The following is a 27,186-nucleotide window of genomic DNA, read 5'->3' on the forward strand; positions in this document are numbered from 1 at the left end:
ACCCAACCTGAGTGAAAGGGGGGGGATTTTGCTGGCCAGCGAAAGGTCCCTCATAGCTGGTAGCTGTGAGCCTACAGCTGGATCAGGGTCTCTTTCCCTTTTGGGGGACACAGGAGTGTCTGCCCCATAGGGGAGCCCAAAAACGAATTTTAGGTATACTGCCTCCGCCATGGTCAGTGTCCAAGTCTCTGGCAGTAAGTTCAGGAGGAGGGTGTGACTTTGTGCAGTCTACATGGTTTTATAAAAACATGATAATAAGTGAATATAATGTAACTGGGATAGTTTTATTAAAAAATTGATAATAAGTGACTATAATGCAAATGGGATATGCTTTGTGCAAAAGGTCTCTTGTAAGGTATCATTACAAAGCTCATAAGCTACTGAGTGTGATCATCCTATTTGTAGAAATGTACCACTCTTGTATCTAAAACTAGAAATATCAAATGTAACTCTGAGGGCCTATTGTAATTATGTAAAGTGGGGGCCATTAATGATGGTTTGGAATCTTGATGACTCCCATTGTCTGCAGATGGCTGTTTACCTGTGAGTCTCCCTGTATATGTGTGTGCTGGCAAGTGAGTAATGAAGTCTTGCAGTGACATGTGATCATGTCACCTGAACTGGAATCCATCTTTAACCTGGTGCTTTTTCAGTGAGGGGAGGGGGTGGAAACCCAGAGGAACAAAGGGTTCCCGCCTTATGCAAAAGATATATAAAGGGGTGGAAGAGAACAGAGGGAGAGAGGAGCCATCATGGAGAATCCCCTAGATAACACCTAAGCTGGAACAAAAGCTGTACCAGGGGAAAGAATTGTGCCCAGGCCTGGAAGGTGTCCAGTCTGAGAAAAACTTACTGAAGCATCTCTGAGGGTGAGATTATCTGTATTTAGTTTGATTAGGCATAGATTTGCGCATTTTATTTTATTTTGCTTGTGACTTACTTTGTTCTGTCTGGTACTACTTTGAACCACTTAAATCCTACTGTCTGTATTTAATAAAATCACTTTTTATTTAGTAATTTACTCAGAGTGTGTATTAATACCTGAGGGAGCAAACAACTGTGCATATCTCTCTATCAGTGTTATAGAGGGCGAACAATTTATGAGTTTGCCCTGCATAAGCTTTATGCAGGGTAAAACGGATTTATCTGGGTTTAGACCCCATTGGGAGTTGGGCATCTGAGTGCTAAAGACAAGCACACTCCTGTGAGCTGGTTTTCAGGTAAACTTGCAGCTTTGGGACAAGTGATTCAGACCCTGAGTCTTTGTTAGAGCAGACTGGAGTGTCTGGCTCAGCAAGACAGGGTGCTGAAATCCTGAGCTGGCAGGGAAAACAGAAGCAGGGGTAGTCTTTGCACATCGGGTGGCAGCTCCCAAGGGGGTTTCTGTGATCCAACCCGTCACACTATCTATGCACTGCTTAATTTTTTTTTTTTTTGTATGAGGAGGAAAAAATGGAGTAGAATATTTGTGACTTGTTTCATTGAGTACAATATTGCTTTTTCATTTATCTAACAAATTACATTTTGTTTATGTAGCTCTAATCAAGATATCTAACATGTTTTATGATAGGAAGATATAGTGTGTTTATGTCTGCCAACTATACAGTTAACAGAACAATCTTTGGCTTTACCTAGAAAATGAAATATTGTAGGCATGGAATGTATCGCTTGAATAAGATTTTATTCGTTGATTATTAGTCTCTGATTTTGACTGTTGTGGGATGTAGGAGATGGTGATGTAATAACACAATGAGTCACTGAAATAAGTTTTCATGGATTCCCCTTAAACAGTAGCTGTATGTTGCATCCAAGATGCTATGAAGTCAAGTTAAATTTTTTTTGAATGTTTACCAGAATCTCAGAAACCTGTAATTCTCTAAAATTTTATGTTTTCAAATGGAGAGATTAATAACTAATGAGCTTTGGACTCTTGTGTTATCTTTTTGTGAATCATGAATTTAATTTGGGTAGATTTTTATTACTTGAATACGCTTCATATATAATGGGTGGTAACCCTGTAATTTGTTCTAGTTTCCTGTCAGAGTTTATACAGACTGCTCTCTTGTTTCCTGGGATAACTCTTTGACTGTTCAAGTCACATGAAAGTGTTCACTGCTGTTCCGTGTCTGGAACAGCTTGTGACTGTTTACTGGAAAAAGAAGCAGCTACATTGTAAAAATGTGCAGTGTAATATCTCTGAATAGCTTAATCATAGACACTGCCATAGAAAAACCATCTTTTAAGCTGTGGATTTGGCTAAAGCAAAATGTTTCCTGATATTAGACTGATAATTGTTTCCACTTTATTTAGCTAGTTTCCTCTATTTTACGGAGGTTTAGATGCTTTGCACCCTTCTTCATATTATTCAATATAGCCACTGAATAACAAGTGTTAAAGGTTAAGTGTCTTAATATGAAACTTCAAGATAAAGGTTTGGGATCCCACTATTAAAAAATATAGACTTGCACTAAGGCCCTTGAAAACTCCATCTGTTAAAGGTTAACTGCATTGTTAGCTTTCACATTTGATTTAAAAGAAAAAAACACAACTTAAAAATACTTTTAAAAAAAAAATGGTTGACAGCATACTGAGCCCTGACCACTTTGCATTCTGAATATTTTGAGTAGCTAGATAACCAAACTCCTAGGTCAAAACTGATTTGACTTTAAGTGGGAGCGGGTGTTTATGGGAGGGGTGGGGAGCTTTCACTGCTGTCAAAAGGTCTGACATGTACTTCCATCATAAAAAGTAAGGCAGAAGAAAGAATTTTCTGAAATAGATGAATGAATATTAATACATTAAAATGTGTCTGCACAAACATGAGGAATGGAGGGAGGAAGCAAGGAGGACTAGATATGATGAAGATTAGTAAAATGAGAGGTGGTTTTACAAATGCATGGGGGCAGTAATGATGATAAAAAGGTCCATTAATAAGAGTGAAACAATAAGCTGACTCTCAGCTTATTGAACTGCTTCATAAAAAGACAGATTTACAAAGTCGTATAACAAGAAAATTATAAAACGGAAGCCTGAACAACTGTAAGGAATGAACATGGTGTTTAAAAAAATAAAATCCAGTTGATAGAACAGTAAAGGAATACCACACATTAAAATTTTTAGCATGTATTAATCAGCCATTCTGAATTATACGTTTCTTTGAGTATTAAGGGAAATAGTGTATTTGGTTCTGGACACCACATTGTTAGAGAAATATTGGTACATTGGATGGGTTCAGAGAAGAGCAACTAAATTATAATGGCCCTGGAAGGTTTCATTTATGAGGAAAGACCAAAAATGTTTGGTTAAGAGACTAATACAGGCAGGGAACTTCGTGTAAAGTATATGAAGGTTGTTAGCACCAACGACAGAAAGGAATTTTAATGTGGTATTTGGTGGTACTTTACAAGAAAATATAAAGTATACAATTTGGGGATTATGTAGATGGGATATCAGGAAAAACATCTTGACAGTAAGATGTATTAGGTTGTGGAATAGTCTGTTGGAAGCACTGAAACGTTATAATGTTCCCAAGTGATAACACTGGGAAGAATATTGGAAAATGTGCTGACCAGGGAGCTGGACTGTGGGTGACCCAATAAGGTCTCTTTCCATGTCTGATTCTGTAAATGATTTCTGCTGCCATTTAACTATAATCTGTGAAGTATATTATGGTAAAATCTTTTGGACAACCAGAGCCCAAGGTACTGAGCACCATCAGGTCCCCTTTCTGGCAATTGGAGATAACCTTGCAGAATTAATCCCTAGATGAGCAAGTTAGTCTTCATCACTATTAAATCAGCTGTATGCACTCTTTAATACTTTAATAATTGAAAATATTTAAAGTATTATAAACTTAAATTTCCATATGCATGCTCTTGTTACCTGTGGCAATCGACAACTGAAGTGTTATAACAATACAGTTGGCTCCTCTGATATGGAAGAGAACTTTGTTTATATGTCGGGATTCAGCAAATAACAGATTGCACATCCTGAAGTAAAATGTGGGAAGCTGTATGTAGGTTGTAATTTAGCTTCCAGGAACTTCAATTCCAGATGCTAATGGGTAAAATTGTCTGAGGGGAGCTATAAAGGCTTTTTTAAATATAGCTTTCAATATGATCGGCCTCTGTGTGTTCCTCTTGTTTAAAGCACAGTTTCTCCTAGACTATTCTTTGTACTTGAGAGACTTCTGTCTGGGAAGAAGCCTGGATGAATTTAAATATATGCATTTTAAGTAACTTCTTTTACCAGAGGAACATTTTAGTCTCACGAATCAGCTGGTCACAGTAGAAGCTCTGAAAGGGAGAGTGATATTTTCGAGTGTGTTTTTACAAATCATGTGTCGTCTTTCATAGATTTACTCAGAATATTAGTCTGAATGTCCAAGTACTAATCAGAGGTAATTAGATGTGCAAATGAGGATTTGGTTAATAACCAGGTTGGCTTTCTGATGATTGATTCTGAAATTTGGGATCCTGCAGGTTCACAAAAGAACCGTAATATAATTTAAACAATAAAGGTTTTAGAAACATACTGACATATTATACATACCATTCATTTTAGCTGAGGCTTTTTAAACAAATCATTCTTAATCATTTTAAACTATCATTGATTTAAAACAAAAACACTTCAGTGGTGGCATATCACAATTTTCATCACTAGACTCATGACTCGGGTGGTTTTTTTTGTTTTTTTTTTTTTTTAATTACTACCTAATTCTCTCTCTTTCAGTACTATTATAAGTGGTGGTTCAATGAAAAGGTCACAGTTCTGGTTTCCACTGACCAGCTTTCATGTTATAATCCAAGTTAGTATGCTTTATTTTCAAATGGTAGGTCAGAAAGGTTAAGGGGAACACCCTATCTGAAATCACCAACTTGTAATGTTTCTATCTTTAAAAAGATTTAAATAGCTTACTCTTTTTTTTTTTTTTTTTTTCCTGGTTTTGTTTTAGGTGAAATTGTGGTAAATGAAGTCAATTTTGTGAGAAAATGTATTGCAACAGATACAAGTCAGTATGATCTCTGGGGGAAGTTGGTTTGCAGTAACTTCAAGATTTCATTTATTACGGATGATCCCATGCCACTTCAGGTTTGTTTCTCTCAAAATTGATAATCCTATTTATCATAAATCATGATGTAACAAAATGGATTCGGTTAAACCACAATAAATTCCTCAAATAATTGAGAGGTCTAACCTCATTCTATAAAACAAAGGAAGTTCAAATATCCATCCTGAATTATTCATGTGCCAATCTTTAATTTGTCCTATTGTATCTACAGATTGTAAGTTTTTGACATCAGAGTATTATTTTCCACGTCATTTGAACTACGGAATCAAAGCAGTACAGCGAGCTACTGTTTGCAGGAGGGTGTTTTGGGAAATGCTGTTAAAAAGCCAAACACTTAACTATTCATTGGAAAATATAATGGAACACCCTACTGAATTCTGAGAATTCCAAGTTTTCTTTACGTAGATATAAGCACCAATTAAGCAAAATCTTTAATATGTGCCCAACTCCTATTTAAGTCAGTGAGGGAGAGTACAAGATACCAGTGAAATTATCATATTTAGTATAGAGGCAGCAATATATAACAATTAAGGCTGGTTGTTCATAATAACAGAAAAGGGAAAAGGCATGGCAAAACATGCAAAAGTCATAAACTTAGTTTAATTTGTAAACATCTTGGCAAATAATATTTTTAACTCAGTTTCAACAACCTTTATTGTATTATCATTTATACTTATTTTTCAATAAAAATTTCATAATCATTTACAACTTTTTAAAAAGTACTCAATTGCCTGCCTGGACACGTATTTAACTACATTAGTGAAAATACTGAAGGAGTCTTGCTCAGTAGTGGCTAGTTGGGTGACAAAGGCCATGGCTTTTATGAAAAAGCAAATTTATTGTATTCATATTATGTGTCATGTTAATCATAACTGTAACAACCTTAAAGTTTAATATAATTCTATTCCATGATATTCAATGTCTTTGGAAACCAATAATATATCAGGCTTCGAAGGCATATTACTTTTAAATTAATATGTTAAATTAGCATTATATTTCCTTATCAAATGCATTTTTTGTCTTTGTCTCTTCTGCTGCTGTCATTTTTCTCATTCTTTCCTACAAAAACCCACAATACAGTATGTTAGATTTGAAGTGATCCAATAATATTTCTCTGCTCTCTTCAAGTGGTCTGCATTTAAACTAAATTTGTAAACTATAAAAATTACACTCCTTTGCACGCTTATACTCTTTGTAGCTCCTACACTTGTAAAATAGAACGTGACAATAGTAGCAGATGGCTACTTGCAGCATATATAATTGTTTTGGGCTCAGAGTACTGTTTTTGAAGTTTCCAACCTGGGGTCTGTAACTGCTCTGAGGAGCACTCCTCCACACTTAATCTATTTTGTTACATCTGGTGTTATAAAAAGGAACCTTTGACTCTGCTCGTGGAAGGTGACACGCATTTTTCTTTTCATAGTTGCAGTAATGGTTTTTCATCTTAAATTGCAGTCAGTTTGAAGCTGAAATGATTCATGATTAGGCTAGAAAACTCCAAGGAAATATTGTCTGTTGAACTTTTTTCCTATAGAATCCACATTGTTTTTATTTGAGAAATATCTGTCAGTGTTCTCTCTAAATTGTGTTGTAAAATACATGCTAAAAACAACACTGCTGTAAAGCTCCAGTTGATTTATCATGAGTTTGTCTCTGTTCCAGAAATTCCATTATAAAAACCTCCTCCTTGGTGAACATGATGTGCCGCTAACATGTATTGAACAAGTTGTCACAGGTATGGAAAAGTCATTTAAGTATGGTGAAAAGCTTAAAACATGAGTTTGTATGTTAAAGTTAAAATTAGCAGCTGCTTTCTATATTAAGGCACAATCGTGCACAGTTAAGGTTGAATTTCATTAGTCTTTCTATGAAGTACCTAAATTTAAATTAATTGGTAACAAGTCAGAAAAGCAATCTAAAGACTGGGTAAAATTCAAATCAGAAATTTTGCAAGACTTGCATTAAACTTGGTTTTCATGTGCTTTTTAAAGTATGTGAGATTACAATTCTGAATTCATAATTGTTCAAGAAACAGTGCCTTTTTAGCAACTGTTGGTTTTCCATTTAATTTATAACTGTTTTACATATAATTGAACATCTCTTCCACCTTAAGATTTTAAATTGAAAAAAGATAACCAGCGATTATAAGAATTACAATTATTTATAGGTGGTATTCCCACCACCAAGCCAATTGGGCCATAAACAACAAAATATTGCAGTTCTGATTTTAAGGTGGTCTTGTTTCTCTAACTTTTATAGTGCCTTTTAAACACGTCATTAATCAGCAACCTCTGCAGGTGAATTTCTGTCTTATGCCAGAAAGTATGCCAGAGTGTGTGGTGTTCCTGATTTTGAAGCTGTAAATTTGAAGCAAATTAAGTGGAATCTATTAGTTAAGTTTAAAATTAGAGAGAAACTTTTATCCAGTTTTGGAGGACCAGCTTTTGGACCTTAGTGATCCAGCATAAGCTCCCATAGTATTTATTAAGATTGTCAAAATTATAGGATGAGCAGCATTATACCGATACTCCCATCTATCAGCCTTTTGATACAGTCTATCTCATTGGACCTTGCCTGTTGTCTCCACTGGGTAAGATAGAATTTTGATAAACCAACGCCATCATAACAAAGCTCCTGATGAGGCTATTCTCTCTGCAGACTATTATAAAGACTGTATTGTTTGGTGGGCCTTGGTATTAGCAATTATTAATATAAATAATATTATATTTATAATATTAATTTGTATTATTAATATAAATAATAGAGGCTATTTTCCTGCAGGTTGGTTCACTGGTGTTATTTTTCCACTATATAGAAAAGGTGACAGAAATTATCCTGGGAATTACTGAGCAATTAATCTCTCAGATGGTTTTAAAAATCTATCTCAGATATTGGAGATTAGTGGATTGCATGGAGCGTTGTAATCTATTTGCATGTGAGCAAGCCGCTTTCAGGAATGGCTGCACCACGATTGATTGATTTGCCCGTACTCATTTGTCCCAAGGAAATAAAATAAGAGGTGGTCTCTGTCAATTTGAAATTGGCTTTTGATTCCATTAACAGAGGTCATCTCTGGGAGAAATTTGCAAGGGTTGGCATAGATTCCTAATCCTCCATAGCCAAACAGTGGATAGTATTAGGATGGAGTGAAGAGGTGAGCTACTTGACCCTATTTCTATCACAAGGGGCATCCGCAGGGCTGTGTTGTCCTCTTTCCTTTTTAACTGAATTAGGTTGTGATGGGTTTAGAAGGGGTGCTGTATTTCCCTTCCAAAATTTTGGACAGATTAGTGTCAGTCTGTTTACACAGGAGTCAGGGTTTTATTGTTAGTGAAATGCCTAAAAAGTGACAGAGGCTGAGCAAGCAAATTTTAAGAGGCAGAGATCAAATTGTATATAATCCCAGTAATGATGCTTCATTAGTCAATCATTTAGAAATGACCTTGCGAGGAGAGAACTCACGCTGAACAACATGGGAGGCAAGATGGGTTGCTGAGAGGTGCTGTATATGAAATCCTTTGTTCGTGGAATGTAATTATTCCTCACCAATGGTCATTTGGACATAGGGGAAATGAGGATAACAGCTATAAGTCAATTTTGTTTGGAGAGCTAGACATTTGATCATAATGTGACTCACAAGGAGCAGCATCTGTTCTACTCAAACAGTATTAATTTTTACAGTATTGGTATCATCTGTATGTAACTAACAGTATTTTTCTTTAAGTGTATACTCTATATTTGATCTTTAACAACTTTTTGTTTTTTGTTTTAGTAAATGACACAAAGAGGAAACAGAAGGTCCTTGGTCCCAACCAGAAACTTAAATTTAATCCAACAGAATTAATTATTTATTGCAAAGATTTCCGTATTGTCCGATTTCGCTTTGATGAAGCAGGCCCTGAGAGTGCAAAAAAGGTATTAAAAACATGCAATTTTTCCTTAAACTTCCTTATTGTGTTGGGGTTTCTGCAGTGCCAGCTCTGGTATTATGGACTTTCTCATTTAAAAAAAATTTTGTTTTGTAAGCTCTTGATAGAGATTAAAGAAGACTAATTCAGTCTCACCAATTAAAAACTACCTTTTAGTCTTTCTAAAACGCAGATATGATCTATAATAGTGTTTTAAGATAACTTGGTTACAGAAAATCATCTCAAGATGAACTGAGAATCTTTTCTAGTACAGATGAGGTAAATGCCTAAACATTGATGTAACAGAAGATGTTATATAGTGTATTTTCACTAATACATCAGGAAAATACGTATGTAGATATTTGAATGCTTCTAGATTAAAGGCGCTAGTGTCTGAAGTATGTTCACTTAAGAGGTGCAGTGCAGGAAGTGTTTATTTTCCCAGTATACACCAACTTTGTTCTGGAAAGCCCTCAGTGGAGGGTGAGTAGTTTAGTCTCCATTCCCATTCATTCTTTCTATTGAGTCTGTCATCAAGTGTGCTAATTATAATAGTGATGTGCTTTTATGTGAATACCTGTTCACTAGAAAATGGAACTCATTTAAATATGCCACTAGACAACTTTTGGATATTAATTGTTTTCGTCATTGTGAGAGATCAAATTCAGACCCGTGAACCAAAGGTGAAAGGCCAGTTACCAGTTTCCTGTATCATCAAAACTTAAAGCCTGGTTTTTAGACCTCACGTAGATGCATATTTATACATCTGCTTTATATGTTCCTTTCCAGATGTGCACTCAAAAATCTCCTATTGTGTGTACACATAGCTAAATGTGTAGTTAGTCATGTGTGTGCGCAAACTGGAAATTTGAGCAAATGTTTTCTAATATGCACTTGCATTGTGTGCCTACAGTTGTGTAATTTCCACCCCAGGTAAGTGTACTCTTTCAGTGCATTAGTGAAATCAAATCTGTTCTACTTTAAAAACTGACTGCAGACTTAGGCCTGGTCTACACTACGACTTTAATTCGGATTTAGCAGCGTTAATTCGAATTAACCCTGCACCCGTCCACACAACGGAGCCATTTAGTTCGAAATAAAGGGCGCTTAAAATCGATTTCTGTACTCCACCCCGACGAGCGGAGTAGCGCCAAAATCGATTTTGTCAGTTCGAATTAGGGGTAGTGTGGCCGCAATTCGATGGTATTGGCCTCCGGGAGCTATCCCACAGTGCACCATTGTGACCGCTCTGGACAGCAATCTGACCTCGGATGCACTGGCCAGGTAGACAGGAAAAGCCCCGCGAACATTTGAATTTCATTTCCTGTTTGCCCAGCGTGGAGAGCACAGGTGACCACAGATAGCTCATCAGCACAGGTAACCATGCAGGCCGATAATCGAAAAAGAGCACCAGCATGGACCGTACGGGAGGTACTGGATCTGATTGCTATATGGGGAGAGGATTCAGTGCTAGCAGAACTTCGTTCAAAGAGACGAAATGCCAAAACTTTTGAAAAAATCTCCAAGGGCATGATGGAGAGAGGCCACAATAGGGACTCAGATCAGTGCCGCGTGAAAGTCAAGGAGCTCAGACAAGCCTATCAAAAAACAAAGGAGGCAAACGGTCGCTCCGGGTCAGAGCCGCGGACATGCCGCTTCTACGCCGAGCTGCATGCAATTCTAGGGGGGGCCGCCACGACTACCCCACCTGTGACCGTGGATTCCGAGGCGGGGATAATCTCATCAGCTACACCTGAGGATTCTGCGGAGGGGGAAGAGGTGGAGGAGGACGAGCTTGCGGAGAGCACCCAGCACTCCGTTCTCCCCAACAGCCAGGATCTTTTTCTCAGCCTGACTGAAGTACCCTCCCAACCCTCCCAAGCCAGTATCCAAGACCACGACCCCATGGAAGGGACCTCAGGTGAGTTTACCTTTTAAAATATAAAACTTGTTTTAAAAGCAAGGTTTTTTAATGATTATTTTGCCCTGAGGACTTGGGATGCATTCGCAGCCAGTACAGCTACTGGAAAAGTCTGTTAACGTGTCTGGGGATGGAGTGGAAATCCTCCAGGGACATCTCCATGAAGCTCTCCTGGAGGTACTCCAAAAGCCTTGCCACAAGGTTTCTGGGCAGTGCAGCCTTATTCCGTCCTCCATGGTAGGACACTTGACCGCGCCATGCTTGCAGCAAGTAATCTGGTATCATTGCATGACAAAGCCTGGCAGCGTATGGTCCCGATGTTTGCTGGCATTCAAGCAACATCCGTTCTTTATCTTGCTGTGTAATCCTCAGGAGAGTGATATCGCTCATGGTAACCTGGTTGAAATACGGGAATTTAATTAAGGGGACAGAGGTGGCCGTTCCTACTGGGCTGTTTGCCTGTGGCTGAAAAGAAATCCTTCCCTGCAGTTAGGCGAGCGCGGGGGGGGGGGGGGGGGGGGGCGGGATTGGCCCAGAGCTTTTCGCGTTTGGCTAGCAGGGATCTTCCCTGATACCAGCCGCGCGGTGGGGGGAGGGATAAAGCGATCATCCCAGAGAATTCATGGCGGGGTGGGGGGTGTTAGTTTGGTTCCTGCAGGGATCTTCCCTGATACCAGCCACGCGGTGGGGGGAGGGATAAAGCGATCATCCAGAGAATTGGATGGGGGGGGGGGTTAGTTTGTTTTCTGCTGCTGAAGGTTGACAGGAAAACCGCAGCACTCAACGGGCTTTGCTTGATATGTGGGAAAGGAGAGCGCAGAAGCCGAAAGACAATGGCTTACCATGGCTGCATGCAAGCCGAATTCTGTTGCCCGGACCTGCGTCTGTGATCTCTAGCAGCAAAGCCACAGGCACTCAATATTAAGAGGCAAAATGCAACCTTGCACAGAAATCACATGTGCTATGTAATGTGAATAGTGTTGGTCACCGTGAAAGAGTATAAGCATTGTTCTGCAAAATGTATCTTTTAAAAAAATTCTCTCCTTTTTTCCCTCCCTCCAGCAGCTGCAAATTCTTCAAGCCTCCCTCCTCCATCCCGAAGGCTATCACAGATAAGGCGTCGGAAGAAGAAGATGCGAGACGACATGTTCGCAGAAATCATGGAATCCACCCGCAGTGACAGAGCTCATCTGAATGAGTGGAAGGACACGGTTTCAAAGTATAGGAAAGAAGCCAGTGAACGTGAGGAGAGGAGGGACCAACATGAGGAGAGGAGAGACGCTCGAGATGAGAGGTGGCGGCAGGAAGATCAGAGGAGGCAGGATGCAACGCTGGGGCTGCTGCGTGAGCAAACAGACATGCTCCGGCGTCTGGTGGAGCTTCAGGAACGGCAGCAGGATAACAGAGTGCCGCTACAGCCCCTGTATAACCCCCCTCCCCCCTCACCATGTTCCATAGCCTCCTCACCCAGATGTATAAGAACGCGGGGGGGGGAGGCTCCGTACACCTTCCCATTCCACCCCAGTGGACAGCCCAAGCAAAAGGCTGTCATTTTTTTAACCATTTTTTAATGGCCTTTTCCTTCCCTCCTCCCAAACCCCACCCGGGTTCCCTCCCTCTTTTTATAATCTATGAATAAGGAATAAATGATTTTTAAACGATAGTGACTTTATTTGGTTTGAAAGCAAGCTGGGGGAAGGGGGAGGGTGGGTTCCTTACAGAGAATGAGTCAATAAAGGGGGCGGGTTTTCATGAAGGAGAAACAAACAGAAATTTCACACTGTAGCTTGGCCAGTCATGAAACTGGTTTTCAAAGCTTCTCTGATGCACACTGCTTCCTGGTGTGCTCTTCTAATCGCCCTGGTGTCTGGCTGCGCGTAATCAGCAGCCAGGCGATTTGCATCAGCTTCCCACCCTGCCATAAAGGTCTCCCCCTTACTTTCACAGAGATTGTGGAGCACACAGCAAGCAGAAATAACAATGGGGAGATTTCTTTGGCTGAGGTCAGAGCGAGTCAGTAGCGATCGCCAGCGACCTTTTAAACGGCCAAATGCACATTCTACCACCATTCTGCACTTGCTCAGCCTGTAGTTAAACAGCTCCTGACTCCTGTCCAGGCTGCCTGTGTATGGCTTCATGAGCCATGGCATTAAGGGGTAGGCTGGGTCCCCAAGAATAACTATTGGCATTTCAACATCCCCAACGGTTATTTTCTGGTCCGGGAAGTAAGTCCCTTGCTGCAGCCCTTTAAACAGAATAGTGTTCCTGAAGACGCGAGCATCATGAACCCTTCCCGGCCAGCCCGCGTTGATGTTGGTGAAACGTCCCTTGTGATCCACAAGTGCTTGCAGCACCATTGAAAAGTACCCCTTGCGGTTTATGTACTGGCTACCCTGGTGCTCCGGTGCCAAGATAGGGATATGGGTTCCATCTATCGCCCCACCACAGTTAGGGAATCCCACTGCAGCAAAGCCATCCACTATGACCTGCACATTTCCCAGAGTCACTACCTTTCGTAGCAGCACCTCAATGATTGCTTTGGCTACTTGCATCACAGCAGCCCCCACAGTAGATTTGCCCACTCCAAATTGATTCCCGACTGACCGGTAGCTGTCTGGCGTTGCAAGCTTCCACAGGGCTATCGCCACTCGCTTCTCAACTGTGAGGGCTGCTCTCATCTTGGTATTCTGGCGTTTCAGGGCAGGGGACAGCAAGTCACAAATTTCCATGAAAGTGCCCTTACGCATGCGAAAGTTCCGCAGCCACTGGGAATCATCCCACACCTGCAACACTATGCGGTCCCACCAGTCTGTGCTTGTTTCCCTTGCCCAGAATCAGCGTTCCATGGATAGAACCTGCCCCATTAACAACATGATCTCCAAAGCACCGGGGCCCGCGGTTTGAGAGAATTCTGTGTCCATGTCCATGTCCTCATCACGCTGGTCGCTGCGCTCCTGCCGCCGCCGCCTCCTCGCCTCGTTTTTCTGGTCCTGGCTCAGCATAAACTCCACGAGAACGCGCGAGGTGTTTACAATGTTCATGACTGCTGTCTGGAGCTGAGCGGGCTCCATGCTTGCCGTGGTATGGAGTCTGCAGTGTTCACCCAGGAAAAAAGGCGCGAAATGGTTGTCTGCCGTCCGTTGCTTTCATGCAGGGAGGGAGGGAGGGAGGGAGGGGTGAGGCTGTACCCAGAACCACCTGCAACAATGTTTTTTGTCCCATCAGGCACTGGGATCTCAACCCAGAATTCCAATGGGCAGGGGAGACTGTGGGAACTATGGGATAGCTATGGGATAGCTACCCACAGTGCAACGCTCCAGAAATCGACGCTAGCCCCGGTACATGGACGCACACCGCCGAATTAATGTGCTTAGTGTGGCCGCATACAATCGAATTTATACAATCTGTTTCCCAAATTCGAATTATCTAAATTCGGATTAATCCCGTAGTGTAGACATACCCTTAGGGAACCAGTATTTTAAAGTTTTTGGTTTAAAACTTCCAAGGCTGCAGTCAAATGATATATTTGAACTACATATCCCACTGCATAGATTGTGTTACAGCTGAAAATGGAAAATGTTAGGTACTTCCAAGTGTGTAGTGGAAATTTTTAACCTAAAGTTACCCAAAGGTTAGAATGCTGAAATTTAAATATGCCTCCTGGAATCTGGACAAGTATTTTCTGGCAAATGCTTGGAGTTCCAAATTTGTCAAAAATTCCAAGTGAATGTTTGGAGTTTAGTAAAGGCTGAACAACAAGACCATTCATTGGCACTTCCTGATACATTGGTGCTGGGCTTTTTAAATTCTGGGAAGACTGATGTAGAAAAGGAGTCTGATTCCTTCAGGGGGGAAATGTAAAAACTATAAAATCCTAGATTCAAAACAGATTAGATAGTTTATTAGCTCTGTTCCTATTTTCAGTGTTTAAATAAAAGGGAATTTCCTGACCTGCAAACTGGTTTGTGCTCCTCAAACAAGCAACCTAGACTGTTGACATTTCCGATGATGTAGACTTTCCTGCTTCTCCCATTGAATTCTTCTCTGGCTCTCTGCACCTTTCTTTTTTTAAACAGAAAAATAAATGCAACTTGTACAAGCAGCATATTCTATCTGGCATCACCACTTTTATATGCCTAGTTAGTTGGCACTAACAAAATAAACCAACCAACAGGTTCTTTTAACCAATAAAGAATTGGGAAGGTTCAATAGCTGTATTTGATGAGCAGAAACTCAGTTTACATAACCATTTCTGCTCATTGACCCATTGGTCTGGACTGGAGGCATATGGTATTTTGAATATATAAATGCTATGTAAATATACATTGTTATAAAGGATGGTGCCTGTGATCTCTAAGTGAGTAAACTTTCAAATTTCAAATATTAGAATGTGTTCGTTAGAGGGAGTGGGGAAAAAACAGTTACTGCAAATCTGAACTTTTTAATTATGTGAATGCTGTGCACCTACATAATTTTGAAGACTAAAGTACATTCAGGTGGTGGTAGCACCTTTCCTTCACTGGAGCGCAAAATGACAAAAAAATCAACTTTCTGGCTAATGCAGAATGATAAGAACACTTTACATATGTAACTGAAGTTTGAAGCTATTGTAGCCAACATAGGGGACATATAGTTGATTATTTGACTGTATCCAGAAACAAATATGCTGTGTTAATGATACTGATACAACTTTAAAAGCTCATTTTTTCTGATTTTCCCCACATACACCCCATACCCAAACTGCTCAGAAAAACTTTACCTGAGGATGCCAGAATGTTTGAAATTTCAGGAGGATTAATTTATTTTGGGGGAAATTATTACAAAGGAGTTTGAAAATCAGGATTATAACAAGAAGCTAGCTTCAGTCTTAACTATGGAACAGCAGCCAATGTGCTTCTTAAATGCTCCCTTGCACTCTTAAGTTGCATGTCTGTTTGAAGGGGCATGATATAGATACAAGGTTGGGCTACTGAATCATGGGGGAAATCTCCAGACCCATCATTATTTTACAATTTGATTCAGCTGTTTTGCCCTTAAATTAAAGCTGAGAAGCCTCCAAAAGAAGGAAAACCAGATGGGTGTGGGAGGAAGGGGAAGTAGGAGTAAGAGGGTTGGGGGAAAGCTTAAGCCAGGAAACTTGAAAAGAGAAGTAATGGCTATTTTTACAGTTTAAATTAAAATTCTTGCTTTTCATTAAATTCAGTTACGATTAAATGTGGTAATAATCAAAAAGGACTGCTATCTTCTGGCCATTATAGCAGCTGGCTACATAAAGTGCAATTTAAAATGTTTGAAATCTTGAGGACTGATATTGTACTGATTGCACAGATTTTTCTATAATATATCACTTAATTTTAATTCATAGTATTTGGTGCAACAATATTGAACTGTTATTAAATATCAGTCTGTTTTCCTAATGACACTGTGGACCAATTTCAGAACTGTCAAATAAGACTGACCAGGGATGCATGATTCTGGGATATTATCAGTTCTTTGGTGGCTGCAAGATTTTGCCTTTGGCATGTTGCCTGACAATGCATGTGGGACTTGGCAGTACAAAAGAGTGGCGCACGCCCTGTAGTGTCCTACTGCCTAAATATATCTGCAGTTTCTCGGTCTTTCCAGTCTCCAACGCCCACATCTCCATTCCTCTGAGAAGCCTTTTTAAAATGTGTAGGGTGTATGAGGTCTATATTATATACACAGTCACATAATTAAACAGGGAAAAGGAGAAAAAGTAAGGAAAAAGGAAAATAAGGACTCCAGGCCGAGTCCTTATTTTCCTGTCCAATCAAAACCAACTCTTCCCCCCACAAGTCATAAATATTTTTAGGAGTATCAGGGGAGGGGAGACACTTCATTTTTGTTTTCAGTTGTCACCTTCTGTACACGGTGATGGTATTGCAGAGACCCAACATTTCTTAACCTCTCAGGCCCCAGCATTATCCTGTTTCAGTTCTTTATTTTTCATTTGAAATGCCTTTAAATAAGCTCTTTAAACAGCTTTTTTTTTTTTTTACTGTGTTAGTTTTATCCTCTGCTACTTGTTGTCGCTTCTCCTGATTACTCCTGCAGGCAATCTGCGCCAAAAAATTAAAAATTCTGTGCCAAAATAAAAATTCTACACACAGTATTCTAAAATTCTGCAATTTTTATTTGTCAAAATAACACTGCATAATCACGCCAGTTTCAATTATTTTGGTAATTTATTTCATAATACCTGTCAGCAAGTATGTCTGTAACCATACAGACACTCTCAAAAATTCCCCCAGGAGTAGAGTTAAAGAAACCCCTATGACAACCCAGTTCCTGTTTCTCTGCCCCCTTCCCCCGCCAGAGCACAGCCAGGGGCCAGACACTCGCAACACCTCCCACCCAGAGCCCAGCCGTAGGCCTCCCTGGCCCAGATACCCACACCCCCTCCCCTGCCAGAGCCCAGCCATGGGGCCCCCCCTTGCCCAGACACTTGCCCCCTACCGCCCCAGAGCCAAGGGATCCAGAAGGAGAAACAGCCTGATGCTCGGTCCCAGGCTTGCACAGAGTTTCCTGTGTGCCACCCTCTCCTTCCCGCAAAATGACAAAAAATGACAAAAAATCAACTTTCTGGCTAATGCAGAATGATAAGAACACTTTACATATGTAACTGAAGTTTTGGTCCAGTCAGGATTTTGTTTAATTAGATTATTTTAGGATGTAGCTTAATCAGAGAAGAAGGAACCTATGATATCTTGGATCAGATGCTTCTGTCTCCAGACATTTAGCTTACATCTTTCAGATCTGTGCTGTGGCATGCTTTTTTATCTGGCTTCTGTTTCTTCCCTACCCACTTTTTCAGCAGTGAGTAAGAGACTGTTTTGTCTATTGGTGAATCTTTGTGAGGGGAGCCTAGCCAGCCTTTTTACACCTACAATTTTGAGGACTCCTTTAATATTACTTGTGCACTGTCCATGCAACTACAAAATTATGTCTACAATTCTGCCTACAATTTGTGGGTGCAAAAAAGGAGGGCCACATCTTTAAAAATCAGGGCCTTCTGAATTCTATTGGGAGAAAATCTTATCGAGTTTTCTTTGGCTCAAAGGTGGCATAGTGTATTTTAAGCTACATAAAGTTCTAGAGAAATCCCAGCTTTTCCCCTGGGAAAAATCAAAATATGTATGTCTCTGCTATACCATTTTTTGCCTAATTAATTTGTGTGCCGCTTCTTGTGCTAGGTTATGAACTATTCATGAAAACTATGAGCTGCATGGAATTGTATATTTATAAATTCCTCCAAGGGCTTGTGGATTGGACAATTTAAATTAAAGGATGCCTATTTCAAATATTGGGTAATGAGACTGTAAAGCTCAGCAGTTGTCATGAACTGTGAATTGGTTGGACTAATTCAACTGAAGACAAATGTGAGAGATTTATAACAGAAAAAGGTGGCCCCAGATAGCATTTTTTTTCCTTTCTTGACAGTTTAAAATAATTGGGAAGAAAAGTCAGATAGTAGAACTGACCCTGACCCATTGTTACAGATTCTGTTTCATTGTCTGAGGCAGCCTCCATTTAAAATCAGAAGCCTACCAATGAAGCAGTGGTAGTGACTGAACTTTAGTGATTTATAAATCAGATCCCAAACATGACATTTAATTTGGAAAATTTGCATAACTGAACTTGGCTGTGCAAGTCAGAGCAGAGGAATTCCCCTCGGGCTCCCAGAGTGAGCATGATCTCCTTAGGACAGTGTTCCTCTGTGTCATGAATGAAGTCACTGTTGAAGCAAAACAAAGACACTTACCTTTTCACTGTGTCTGTAGAAGACCTTGAGATATCTAAACATAGTAAACATCAAAAAACGTATTCACTGCTGGAAACTGGGACAACTTAAGTGTTGCACTCTGCAAACTGAGACTGTGTCTTACGTTTAAAAGCAGGTATTTAGAAAAACTTGAATAGAATTATTTAAAAAACTAGCTTTGAATTCCCCTTAACCTTTTCACATATTTGGCGTTTGGAGCCTGATACTGTATACACCTGTAAAGAAGAGTAATTTGAGTCATGAGTAGTCCCTTGAAATGAATGGGACTATTTCTCCGAGTCAGGTTGTGGGTCAGTGTTTGCAGGCTTGGGCCCAAAGAATGTGGTCTATCCCTAAGGAGAGTGAGCTTAGGGGATATTTTTCCGGGGGAGGGAGGAGGAGGAAGAATAGGCTCTAGTAGCAAAGCCATTTGTTAGTATTCCAACAGATATGAGACATTCAGGAACTGATAGTACTGATCTGTGTCTAAAATGGAAAAAAAATAAGTTTGAAGCTATTGTAGCCAACATAGGGGACATATAGTTGATTATTTGACTGTATCCAGAAACAAATATGCTGTGTTAATGATACTGATACAACTTTAAAAGCTCATTTTTTCTGATTTTCCCCACATACACCCCATACCCAAACTGCTCAGAAAAACTTTACCTGAGGATGCCAGAATGTTTGAAATTTCAGGAGGATTAATTTATTTTGGGGGAAATTATTACAAAGGAGTTTGAAAATCAGGATTATAATAAGAAGCTAGCTTCAGTCTTAACTATGGAACAGCAGCCAATGTGCTTCTTAAATGCTCCCTTGCACTCTTAAGTTGCATGTCTGTTTGAAGGGGCATGATATAGATACAAGGTTGGGCTACTGAATCATGGGGGAAATCTCCAGACCCATCATTATTTTACAATTTGATTCAGCTGTTTTGCCCTTAAATTAAAGCTGAGAAGCCTCCAAAAGAAGGAAAACCAGATGGGTGTGGGAGGAAGGGGAAGTAGGAGTAAGAGGGTTGGGGGAAGGCTTAAGCCAGGAAACTTGAAAAGAGAAGTAATGGCTATTTTTACAGTTTAAATTAAAATTCTTGCTTTTCATTAAATTCAGTTACGATTAAATGTGGTAATAATCAAAAAGGACTGCTATCTTCTGGCCATTATAGCAGCTGGCTACATAAAGTGCAATTTAAAATGTTTGAAATCTTGAGGACTGATATTGTACTGATTGCACAGATTTTTCTATAATATATCACTTAATTTTAATTCATAGTATTTGGTGCAACAATATTGAACTGTTATTAAATATCAGTCTGTTTTCCTAATGACACTGTGGACCAATTTCAGAACTGTCAAATAAGACTGACCAGGGATGCATGATTCTGGGATATTATCAGTTCTTTGGTGGCTGCAAGATTTTGCCTTTGGCATGTTGCCTGACAATGCATGTGGGACTTGGCAGTACAAAAGAGTGGCGCACGCCCTGTAGTGTCCTACTGCCTAAATATATCTGCAGTTTCTCGGTCTTTCCAGTCTCCAACGCCCACATCTCCATTCCTCTGAGAAGCCTTTTTAAAATGTGTAGGGTGTATGAGGTCTATATTATATACACAGTCACATAATTAAACAGGGAAAAGGAGAAAAAGTAATCCAGGCCGAGTCCTTATTCCTGTCCAATCAAAACCAACTCTTCCCCCCACAAGTCATAAATATTTTTAGGGGTATCAGGGGAGGGGAGACACTTCATTTTTGTTTTCAGTTGTCACCTTCTGTACACGGTGATGGTATTGCAGAGACCCAACATTTCTTAACCTCTCAGGCCCCAGCATTATCCTGTTTCAGTTCTTTATTTTTCATTTGAAATGCCTTTAAATAAGCTCTTTAAACAGCTTTTTTTTTTTTTACTGTGTTAGTTTTATCCTCTGCTACTTGTTGTCGCTTCTCCTGATTACTCCTGCGGGCAATCTGCACCAAAAAATTAAAAATTCTGTGCCAAAATAAAAATTCTACACACAGTATTCTAAAATTCTGCAATTTTTATTTGTCAAAATAACACTGCATAATCATGCCAGTTTCAATTATTTTGGTAATTTATTTCATAATACCTGTCAGCAAGTATGTCTGTAACAATACAGACACTCTCAAAAATTCCCCCAGGAGTAGAGTTAAAGAAACCCCTATGACAACCCAGTTCCTGTTTCTCTGCCCCCTTCCCCCGCCAGAGCACAGCCAGGGGCCAGACACTCGCAACACCTCCCACCCAGAGCCCAGCCGTAGGCCTCCCTGGCCCAGATACCCACACCCCCTCCCCTGCCAGAGCCCAGCCATGGGGCCCCCCCTTGCCCAGACACTTGCCCCCTACCGCCCCAGAGCCCAGGGATCCAGAAGGAGAAACAGCCTGATGCTCGGTCCCAGGCTTGCACAGAGTTTCCTGTGTGCCACCCTCTCCTTCCCTCAGGGCATGCTGGGAACTGCAGCTGCCGGGAACCCTCTAGCTCCCTCCCACTCCCCCCAGCAGTGTCTTCTGAGTGTGATCTGGGCTCTGCCGGGTCCAGCAGCCACTAGTGGCGGCTAGCAGTACTGCAGGCCATTTCTGTGAGGGAAAGGAAATTCTGCGCGCATAACATTCATTTCTGCAAAATTCTGCATTGCGTAGTGACGCAGAATTCCCCCAGGAATACCTGATGTACATCAGACAGTTCATAGTCAGTGGGCTTGTATGACCGGCTCACACAAAAGGTGACTGAGCACACTCTAATTGTTTGTTGCACAAATCATGAAATTAGCTATCTGTTAGATTCAGTAATACAAAAGGTATGATCTTTGTTGGGACCTCCAAGGCATGTATGTCTTTAGAGTCTTTGGAGACATGGGCACCTGGAGTGATTTCTCAAAATGAAACTCAGTTAAGTAAATTTAAAAAAAAAATCTGTATTTTAGTGTTTCTCTTAGGGCCTAGTAGAAAATACTGTGCAATTCAATAATTTAACATGCTTGCATAAACAAAGATTCTGAAATGAGAAAAAAGCGCAACTTAATCTTCAGTGTGTAGAAATAGTTAGGTCTTACCTGTTATCTACACTATCTGTATTGTTACACACAAATCAAATAGATGCTGTATATAATTGTATATAAATGTATGTCTAGACTGCAATAAAACAGATGTGACTGGCCTGTGTCAGCTGACTCGGACTCAGGCTGCAGGGCTATAAAATTGCAGTGTAGACGTCCCCCTCGTAGGGTCCAAGAGCCCAGGTTCCAGTCCAAGCCCAGCATTTGCACTGCAATTTTATAGCCCTACAGTCTGAGCCCCAGGAAGCCATGTGGGTGTCTTATTGCAGTGTAGACCTATCCTATGAATTACTGAAAAAATAACCCTCTTGACCCCAACACACAGGCTACATCTACACTCCAAGCTAGGGGTGTGATTCCAGCTCATGTAGACGTACTCACCTTAGCTATCATCTGTGTGTTGGGGTCAAGAGGGTTATTTTTTCATTGTGCCAGAAGAGTATTTGCAAATATGGAACATTAATAAACTGTATTCATGGAACTTGATTCAGTCCTTGTTACATGCCTTTCCATCGGCAAACCTCTACCTGGAGGGGACAGTTGCAGTGCCATGGGGGGCCTGCATCCTGCTAGTGTGGTGGGAGGGTTGCAGTGCAAACACCACCTGCGTTTCCAAGATGTGGCATTGCTCTTGGGGCACCGCTGGTACAGGGAGATGCAATTTGCACAGTGAGCATTGATAGGGGTAATTAAGTCCCACTGTTTTTACTTTGTATTTAACAATCTTTCCTGTAAGTGAAAACTGTTCTCCTGTTTTTTAAATGATGTTTCTGAATATCTTTGGTTTTGCACAATTGCAATTGGCAAAAATACTGAACGTTTATCAGTTTGATACAAGAACATTTCCTGTAAAACATATTTGTCTTCCAGTTTGAGCTTTCAGCTTCTGGCTGCGCTCTGCTGAGGTCTATGGAATTTGCTTGTCTTTAAAGTCCCAGACAGTAGAGCTACTGTATGGAGTTGCAAAGTCAGGAATAAATAGAACACAAATACGGCTTTAGTGCTTGTTAGCAAATAAATTGTTGTTTGACAGGCTGCGTTAATTTCACTGGTCTAAAATTCCAATTGAAGATTGTAGCAGAACAAAATGTCAGTATTTATATTGAAGAAAGAAAGGCCATGACTCTACACTATGATCAGCACAGGTGGACTACTGCACTTGGGAGACACTTTATTCGCTTCATTGGGGATCTCTATTGATGCAACAGTTCCCCTGTTCAGATCCACAATGCAGAATCTGGGCCTGAATTGGCAGTTGCTGTTTTATGTGTTACAGTTGTTTGCTTCACGGTATATGAAAACTGAATTAAATCTTATCTAATTTTAATAAAAATTTCAGCTTTTAGGTTTTGCATGTGTTCCAGAGGGAAATTAAAGGTGATTTTTAAAGATTGTTTATATATGTATTCATAGTGATTTGGGATCTTAAATAATTGCTTTTGTTTTCAACTCAAAAATTACAAGAACATTTGTTTACGTGTTAAAACAGAATTAGACAAAGCACTAGAAAAAATGCATACATAACAGCCTTACAGAGAGCTGGACCATGTATGTGACCTAAATCATTTTCCACTCTTTCTGTGATTCTGCGTTAAAATGAAGATTTTGAAAAGGGTGCCCCTCCTCCACTTATTTCTCAAGTTCAAAGTCTAGTATTTCCCTTTCGCAGTGAAGGTCACTGCCACCTAAAATAATGCCGGAAGGCGCGGTTTCAGGTACAGTAGTTGTGGTGATATCACAAAATCCTGAACTCAAGACTTGGCAGGCAAATGGAGAAGGAGCCAGGTTTCAAATACTTGATTTTAAAATTAGCTGTTTTCAATTTTGTGATTTGAAACTAGATCCTTTTCTTTGCTTGCTGTTCAACTCTCGAATCTTGATCAGACTACAACACCTAGGGGGCTTTGACTCTTCTCGCAGAAGTGTGTATTAGGAGTAACTCCACTGAGCTCAGTGGAGTTACACTGGTGTAAAACTGATTAATAAATTAGAGAATTAAGCCCAGCATCTGTACATTTGCAAACCTCTGTTCTTGTTTTAGTGCAATAGATTGATTAAAGTGGTCCTTTTAATAGGATAAGAAGGTACTCATTATGTTACAGAAATTAGGTAGCTGGAAATAGCAACAGTATAAGAAGCTCTTTCTGAAGTATAGAAGTCTGATATTAAAACGAATACTTACCTTGCCAGTCATGTTGATTTTCAGCTAAGATTTGTATGGTAAAACATAAAGTATATCAAAATTTCACATGCATGACTTGTTGCAATTCAAATGGAGGTATCTGTTTTTTGTGATAGCTAATGGCCTTTCCTACTCTTGGAACTCTGTGAAATAGCTGAAATAGTTTTCTAAATGGAGTATACTAATCAGTATTGTAATGAGCCCCGTGTTTCACCTTGAGTTTAAGCACTTTTAAAGAAATGGACCAACCCTCCTCCTCCACCTGTAAAAAAACAAAGAAACAAACAAAAAACCCAAACAAGAATCTGCTTAATTAAGTAAACCGTTTCAAAGCCCCATGCTAAGTAATTTTCCAGTGACTACTTAGACTGGAGTGACCTCAGACCGAACCTGTTTTGTGCTGTAGTTTCATTGTTGAACTGAAAACAGTAATATAGGAGAAGAGGTATAGGGAACTGTTCCTTTAAAAGGATTTTAATGACATTTATAGCGTGCAAAAAATAGTTTGCAATTAGTCAGTATGCAGCCATTAAAAGTTGGTTCTACAAATAGTGAATGTTCTCATCAAAAGTCAAATCAAAATGAAAATATAGCCACTCTTAAATTCCTTTTATGCATAGAATGCATAAGGGCTAGAAATACTGTAGTAATCCCCACACAGAGTTAAGCCTGAATGTGCTCGCTGACTTTTCTGAGGCATCGTGCCATCAGTTGTATTAATCCCATAATGGCCTGTTCCAGCAATCTTGTTTTCATGTGTATGACTATAAGAAAATTTTCCCCATAACAAGTTAAACAAAACACAAGAGAACTTTCTCAACCTCTTGGAAGCAAAGAATGTTTTTTGTTTTTAAATAGTGCCCTAAATGTATCTATCTCTGCTGTACAGGGGTTAAAATGTAGCAAAATAAAGAGGTAGTAGGCAAAATTTAATGAAGTACAAAAGAGTACCTAATAGAGTAGGGTGTGATTTTTCTAGTGGTGATGCCAGAATTACAACTGCAATCTATTTGGGTCACCATCCTGTAATGTAACCCAAACTGAGCAACATGAACTAATAGTCATACTTATGATCTTCACCCTTAAAATTACATTAACTTGTTGATGTCTCTTTGCTAATGAATAGGACTGCTTAGTATAAGTCTTAATATAGGTTTAAGACTTTACTCATAAAACCTTTAACAAAATAACTTTTGACAAGTCCAAGTGGTGATACTGTATTTTATGGTATGTTTGGGATGTGAAGAGGCACACCATATATGGCTAGGTTCCATTTCCTCATACATGAGGCTGAAAATCCGAAATGGTGAGCACCTACAACTTCAGTGTAGTAATATCAGTACAATATTCAGTAATATTCGTGCACTCGGTACCTGTGAAAATCTGGCCCACTGTATTACTTTTCATATGTAATTTGATACAACTTTGAATACACAAATAATTAAAAGTGTATATTTTTATAAAAAGTACTTTTGCCTCTCAAAATCTAGCTCCCTATCTTAATGTTTAGATCAGGGATGGGGGAACCTTTTTTCTATCGGGGCCATTAACCCACAGAAAAAATCACTCAGGCCACACACAGCCCTGTGGGGGATGGGGGGCACAGAGACTCAGGGTTTCCCCTAGGCTCCGGGGTAGGGCCAGAAATGAGGGGTTCAGGGTGCGGGAGAGGGCTTTAGGCTAGGGCAGGGGTTGGGGTGTGGGAGCGGGTAAGGGCTCCAGCTGGGGGTGTGGGCTCTGGGGTGGGACAGGGGATGAGGGGTTTGGGGTGAAGGAGGGGGCTCTGGGCTGGGGCCAAGGGGTTTGGATTGTGGGAGGGGGATCAGGGCTGGGGCAGGGGGTTGGGGTTGGGGTGAGGGTGTGGGGTCTGGGAGGAAGTTAGGGTGTGGGAGGGGGTTCCGAGTTCTGGGGCAGAGAGTTCGGGGTGTGGGCTCTGGCCAGGCAGCGCTTACCTCAGGCAGCACAGTGGAGCTAAGGCAGGCTCCCTGCCTGTCCTGGCTCTGTGCTGCTCCCGGAAGTGGCCGGCATGTCCTGCCCCTAGGCAAAGGGGCCAGGCAGCTCTATGCAGTGCAGATGCGGCCCATGGGCCATAGGTTCCTCACCCCTGGTTTAGATAGTCCCATTGCATTTGAATGCAGTGCTATTTACTTATTAGTAAGTGTGTTTAAAAAAGATAAATAAGATAAAATTCCTCAGTGTACATTCAGTGCAAGTGCTAGACATCCTGCATACACATGCAAAATCAAAAGCATCTTTAAGATGTTCAGTCCATTATCCTGTGGCCAGCAGTAGCAGAGATCCCATGCAGGAGGACTCTTCAATGCATTGAATGTCAAGTGTTCTCTGTAGTAGGTCTCAACAGCTCCTTGCAGAGCAAAGTAGTTTTTAATAAATAAATCTCTAGTGAGATTTTTAATAACGTTGACAGGTGGAATTTCCTGAAGCTAGACTTTTGGAGTAGATTTAATGTATAGTAAAATGACTTCACTTTCCTCAGATACTTCCTTTGGAGGTGAAGGAGGCATATTTTAGTAAAACAGCAAAGTTTGAGCATTTATTTGGAGACGAGGAAGAAGGCAAACATAAAGCCTTTAAAATGAGCCCCACTTGGAGCATGGGGGTATGAAAAGAGCCTTGCTCGGAAGTTTATGGGGGCTTTGCTCCATTCCTGAGATTTGGCCCTTACTGTTTCCTTCTGTTCATTCTGGTCAGAAGGAAAACAATTTGTTTTTCTATGATGATTACCCAGTTTTGCAGATAAAGAATGACGGAGCTAAATTATAATTGAAATTTAGGGCCTGCTCCTGGAATACTTAGGACACTGTTAACTTTACTCATGTGAGAATTGCTCTTGGGTTCATTGGCGCTATTCAAGTGCAAACACAAATACTTGTGTTTGCAGGATCAGGCCCTAATTCTGACCCTGTGTTTTGCATAGTGTGTAGCCTTATTGAGTGAGCCTCTGTCTTCTGTCACATTAATTTCTGATGCTGTAGAAACAACTTTTTATGCTGCGGTGATGAGGACATAATTGTTCTACGGTTTTGGTGCTCTGCAGCAGTGCCCGTCTTAGGGTAGGGCAAGTGATTCAGCCTGGTATACTCTGATCACTGTATCATTCTTAGAAGAGATGTTGGGACTTGCTGAGTTCACAGGCATTCTTATATGGTAAGCAGGTGTTTCCTTGTCTGACTAAATACCAGTCAGCTAGAGGCGGAATTTCTAAGGGCAAGACACAGTTATCATC

General features: G+C 40.4%; 1 protein-coding gene across 1 annotated transcript in view; it reads left to right on the forward strand.

Annotated features, from left to right (window-relative positions):
- The window catches only part of MTMR10 (myotubularin related protein 10), a 73,919-nt gene that overhangs the window by 31,213 nt on the left and 15,520 nt on the right, over positions 1-27,186 (forward strand). The window contains exons 2-4 of the mRNA XM_065412336.1: positions 4,955-5,091; positions 6,734-6,806; positions 8,844-8,986. Coding sequence (XP_065268408.1) covers positions 5,080-5,091; positions 6,734-6,806; positions 8,844-8,986 — 228 coding nt within the window. The 5' untranslated portion in view covers positions 4,955-5,079. The remainder of the gene's footprint in view (positions 1-4,954; positions 5,092-6,733; positions 6,807-8,843; positions 8,987-27,186) is intronic.

The sequence above is a fragment of the Emys orbicularis genome, chromosome 10 (assembly GCF_028017835.1).
Source record: "Emys orbicularis isolate rEmyOrb1 chromosome 10, rEmyOrb1.hap1, whole genome shotgun sequence".
Taxonomy (NCBI): Eukaryota; Metazoa; Chordata; order Testudines; family Emydidae; genus Emys; species Emys orbicularis.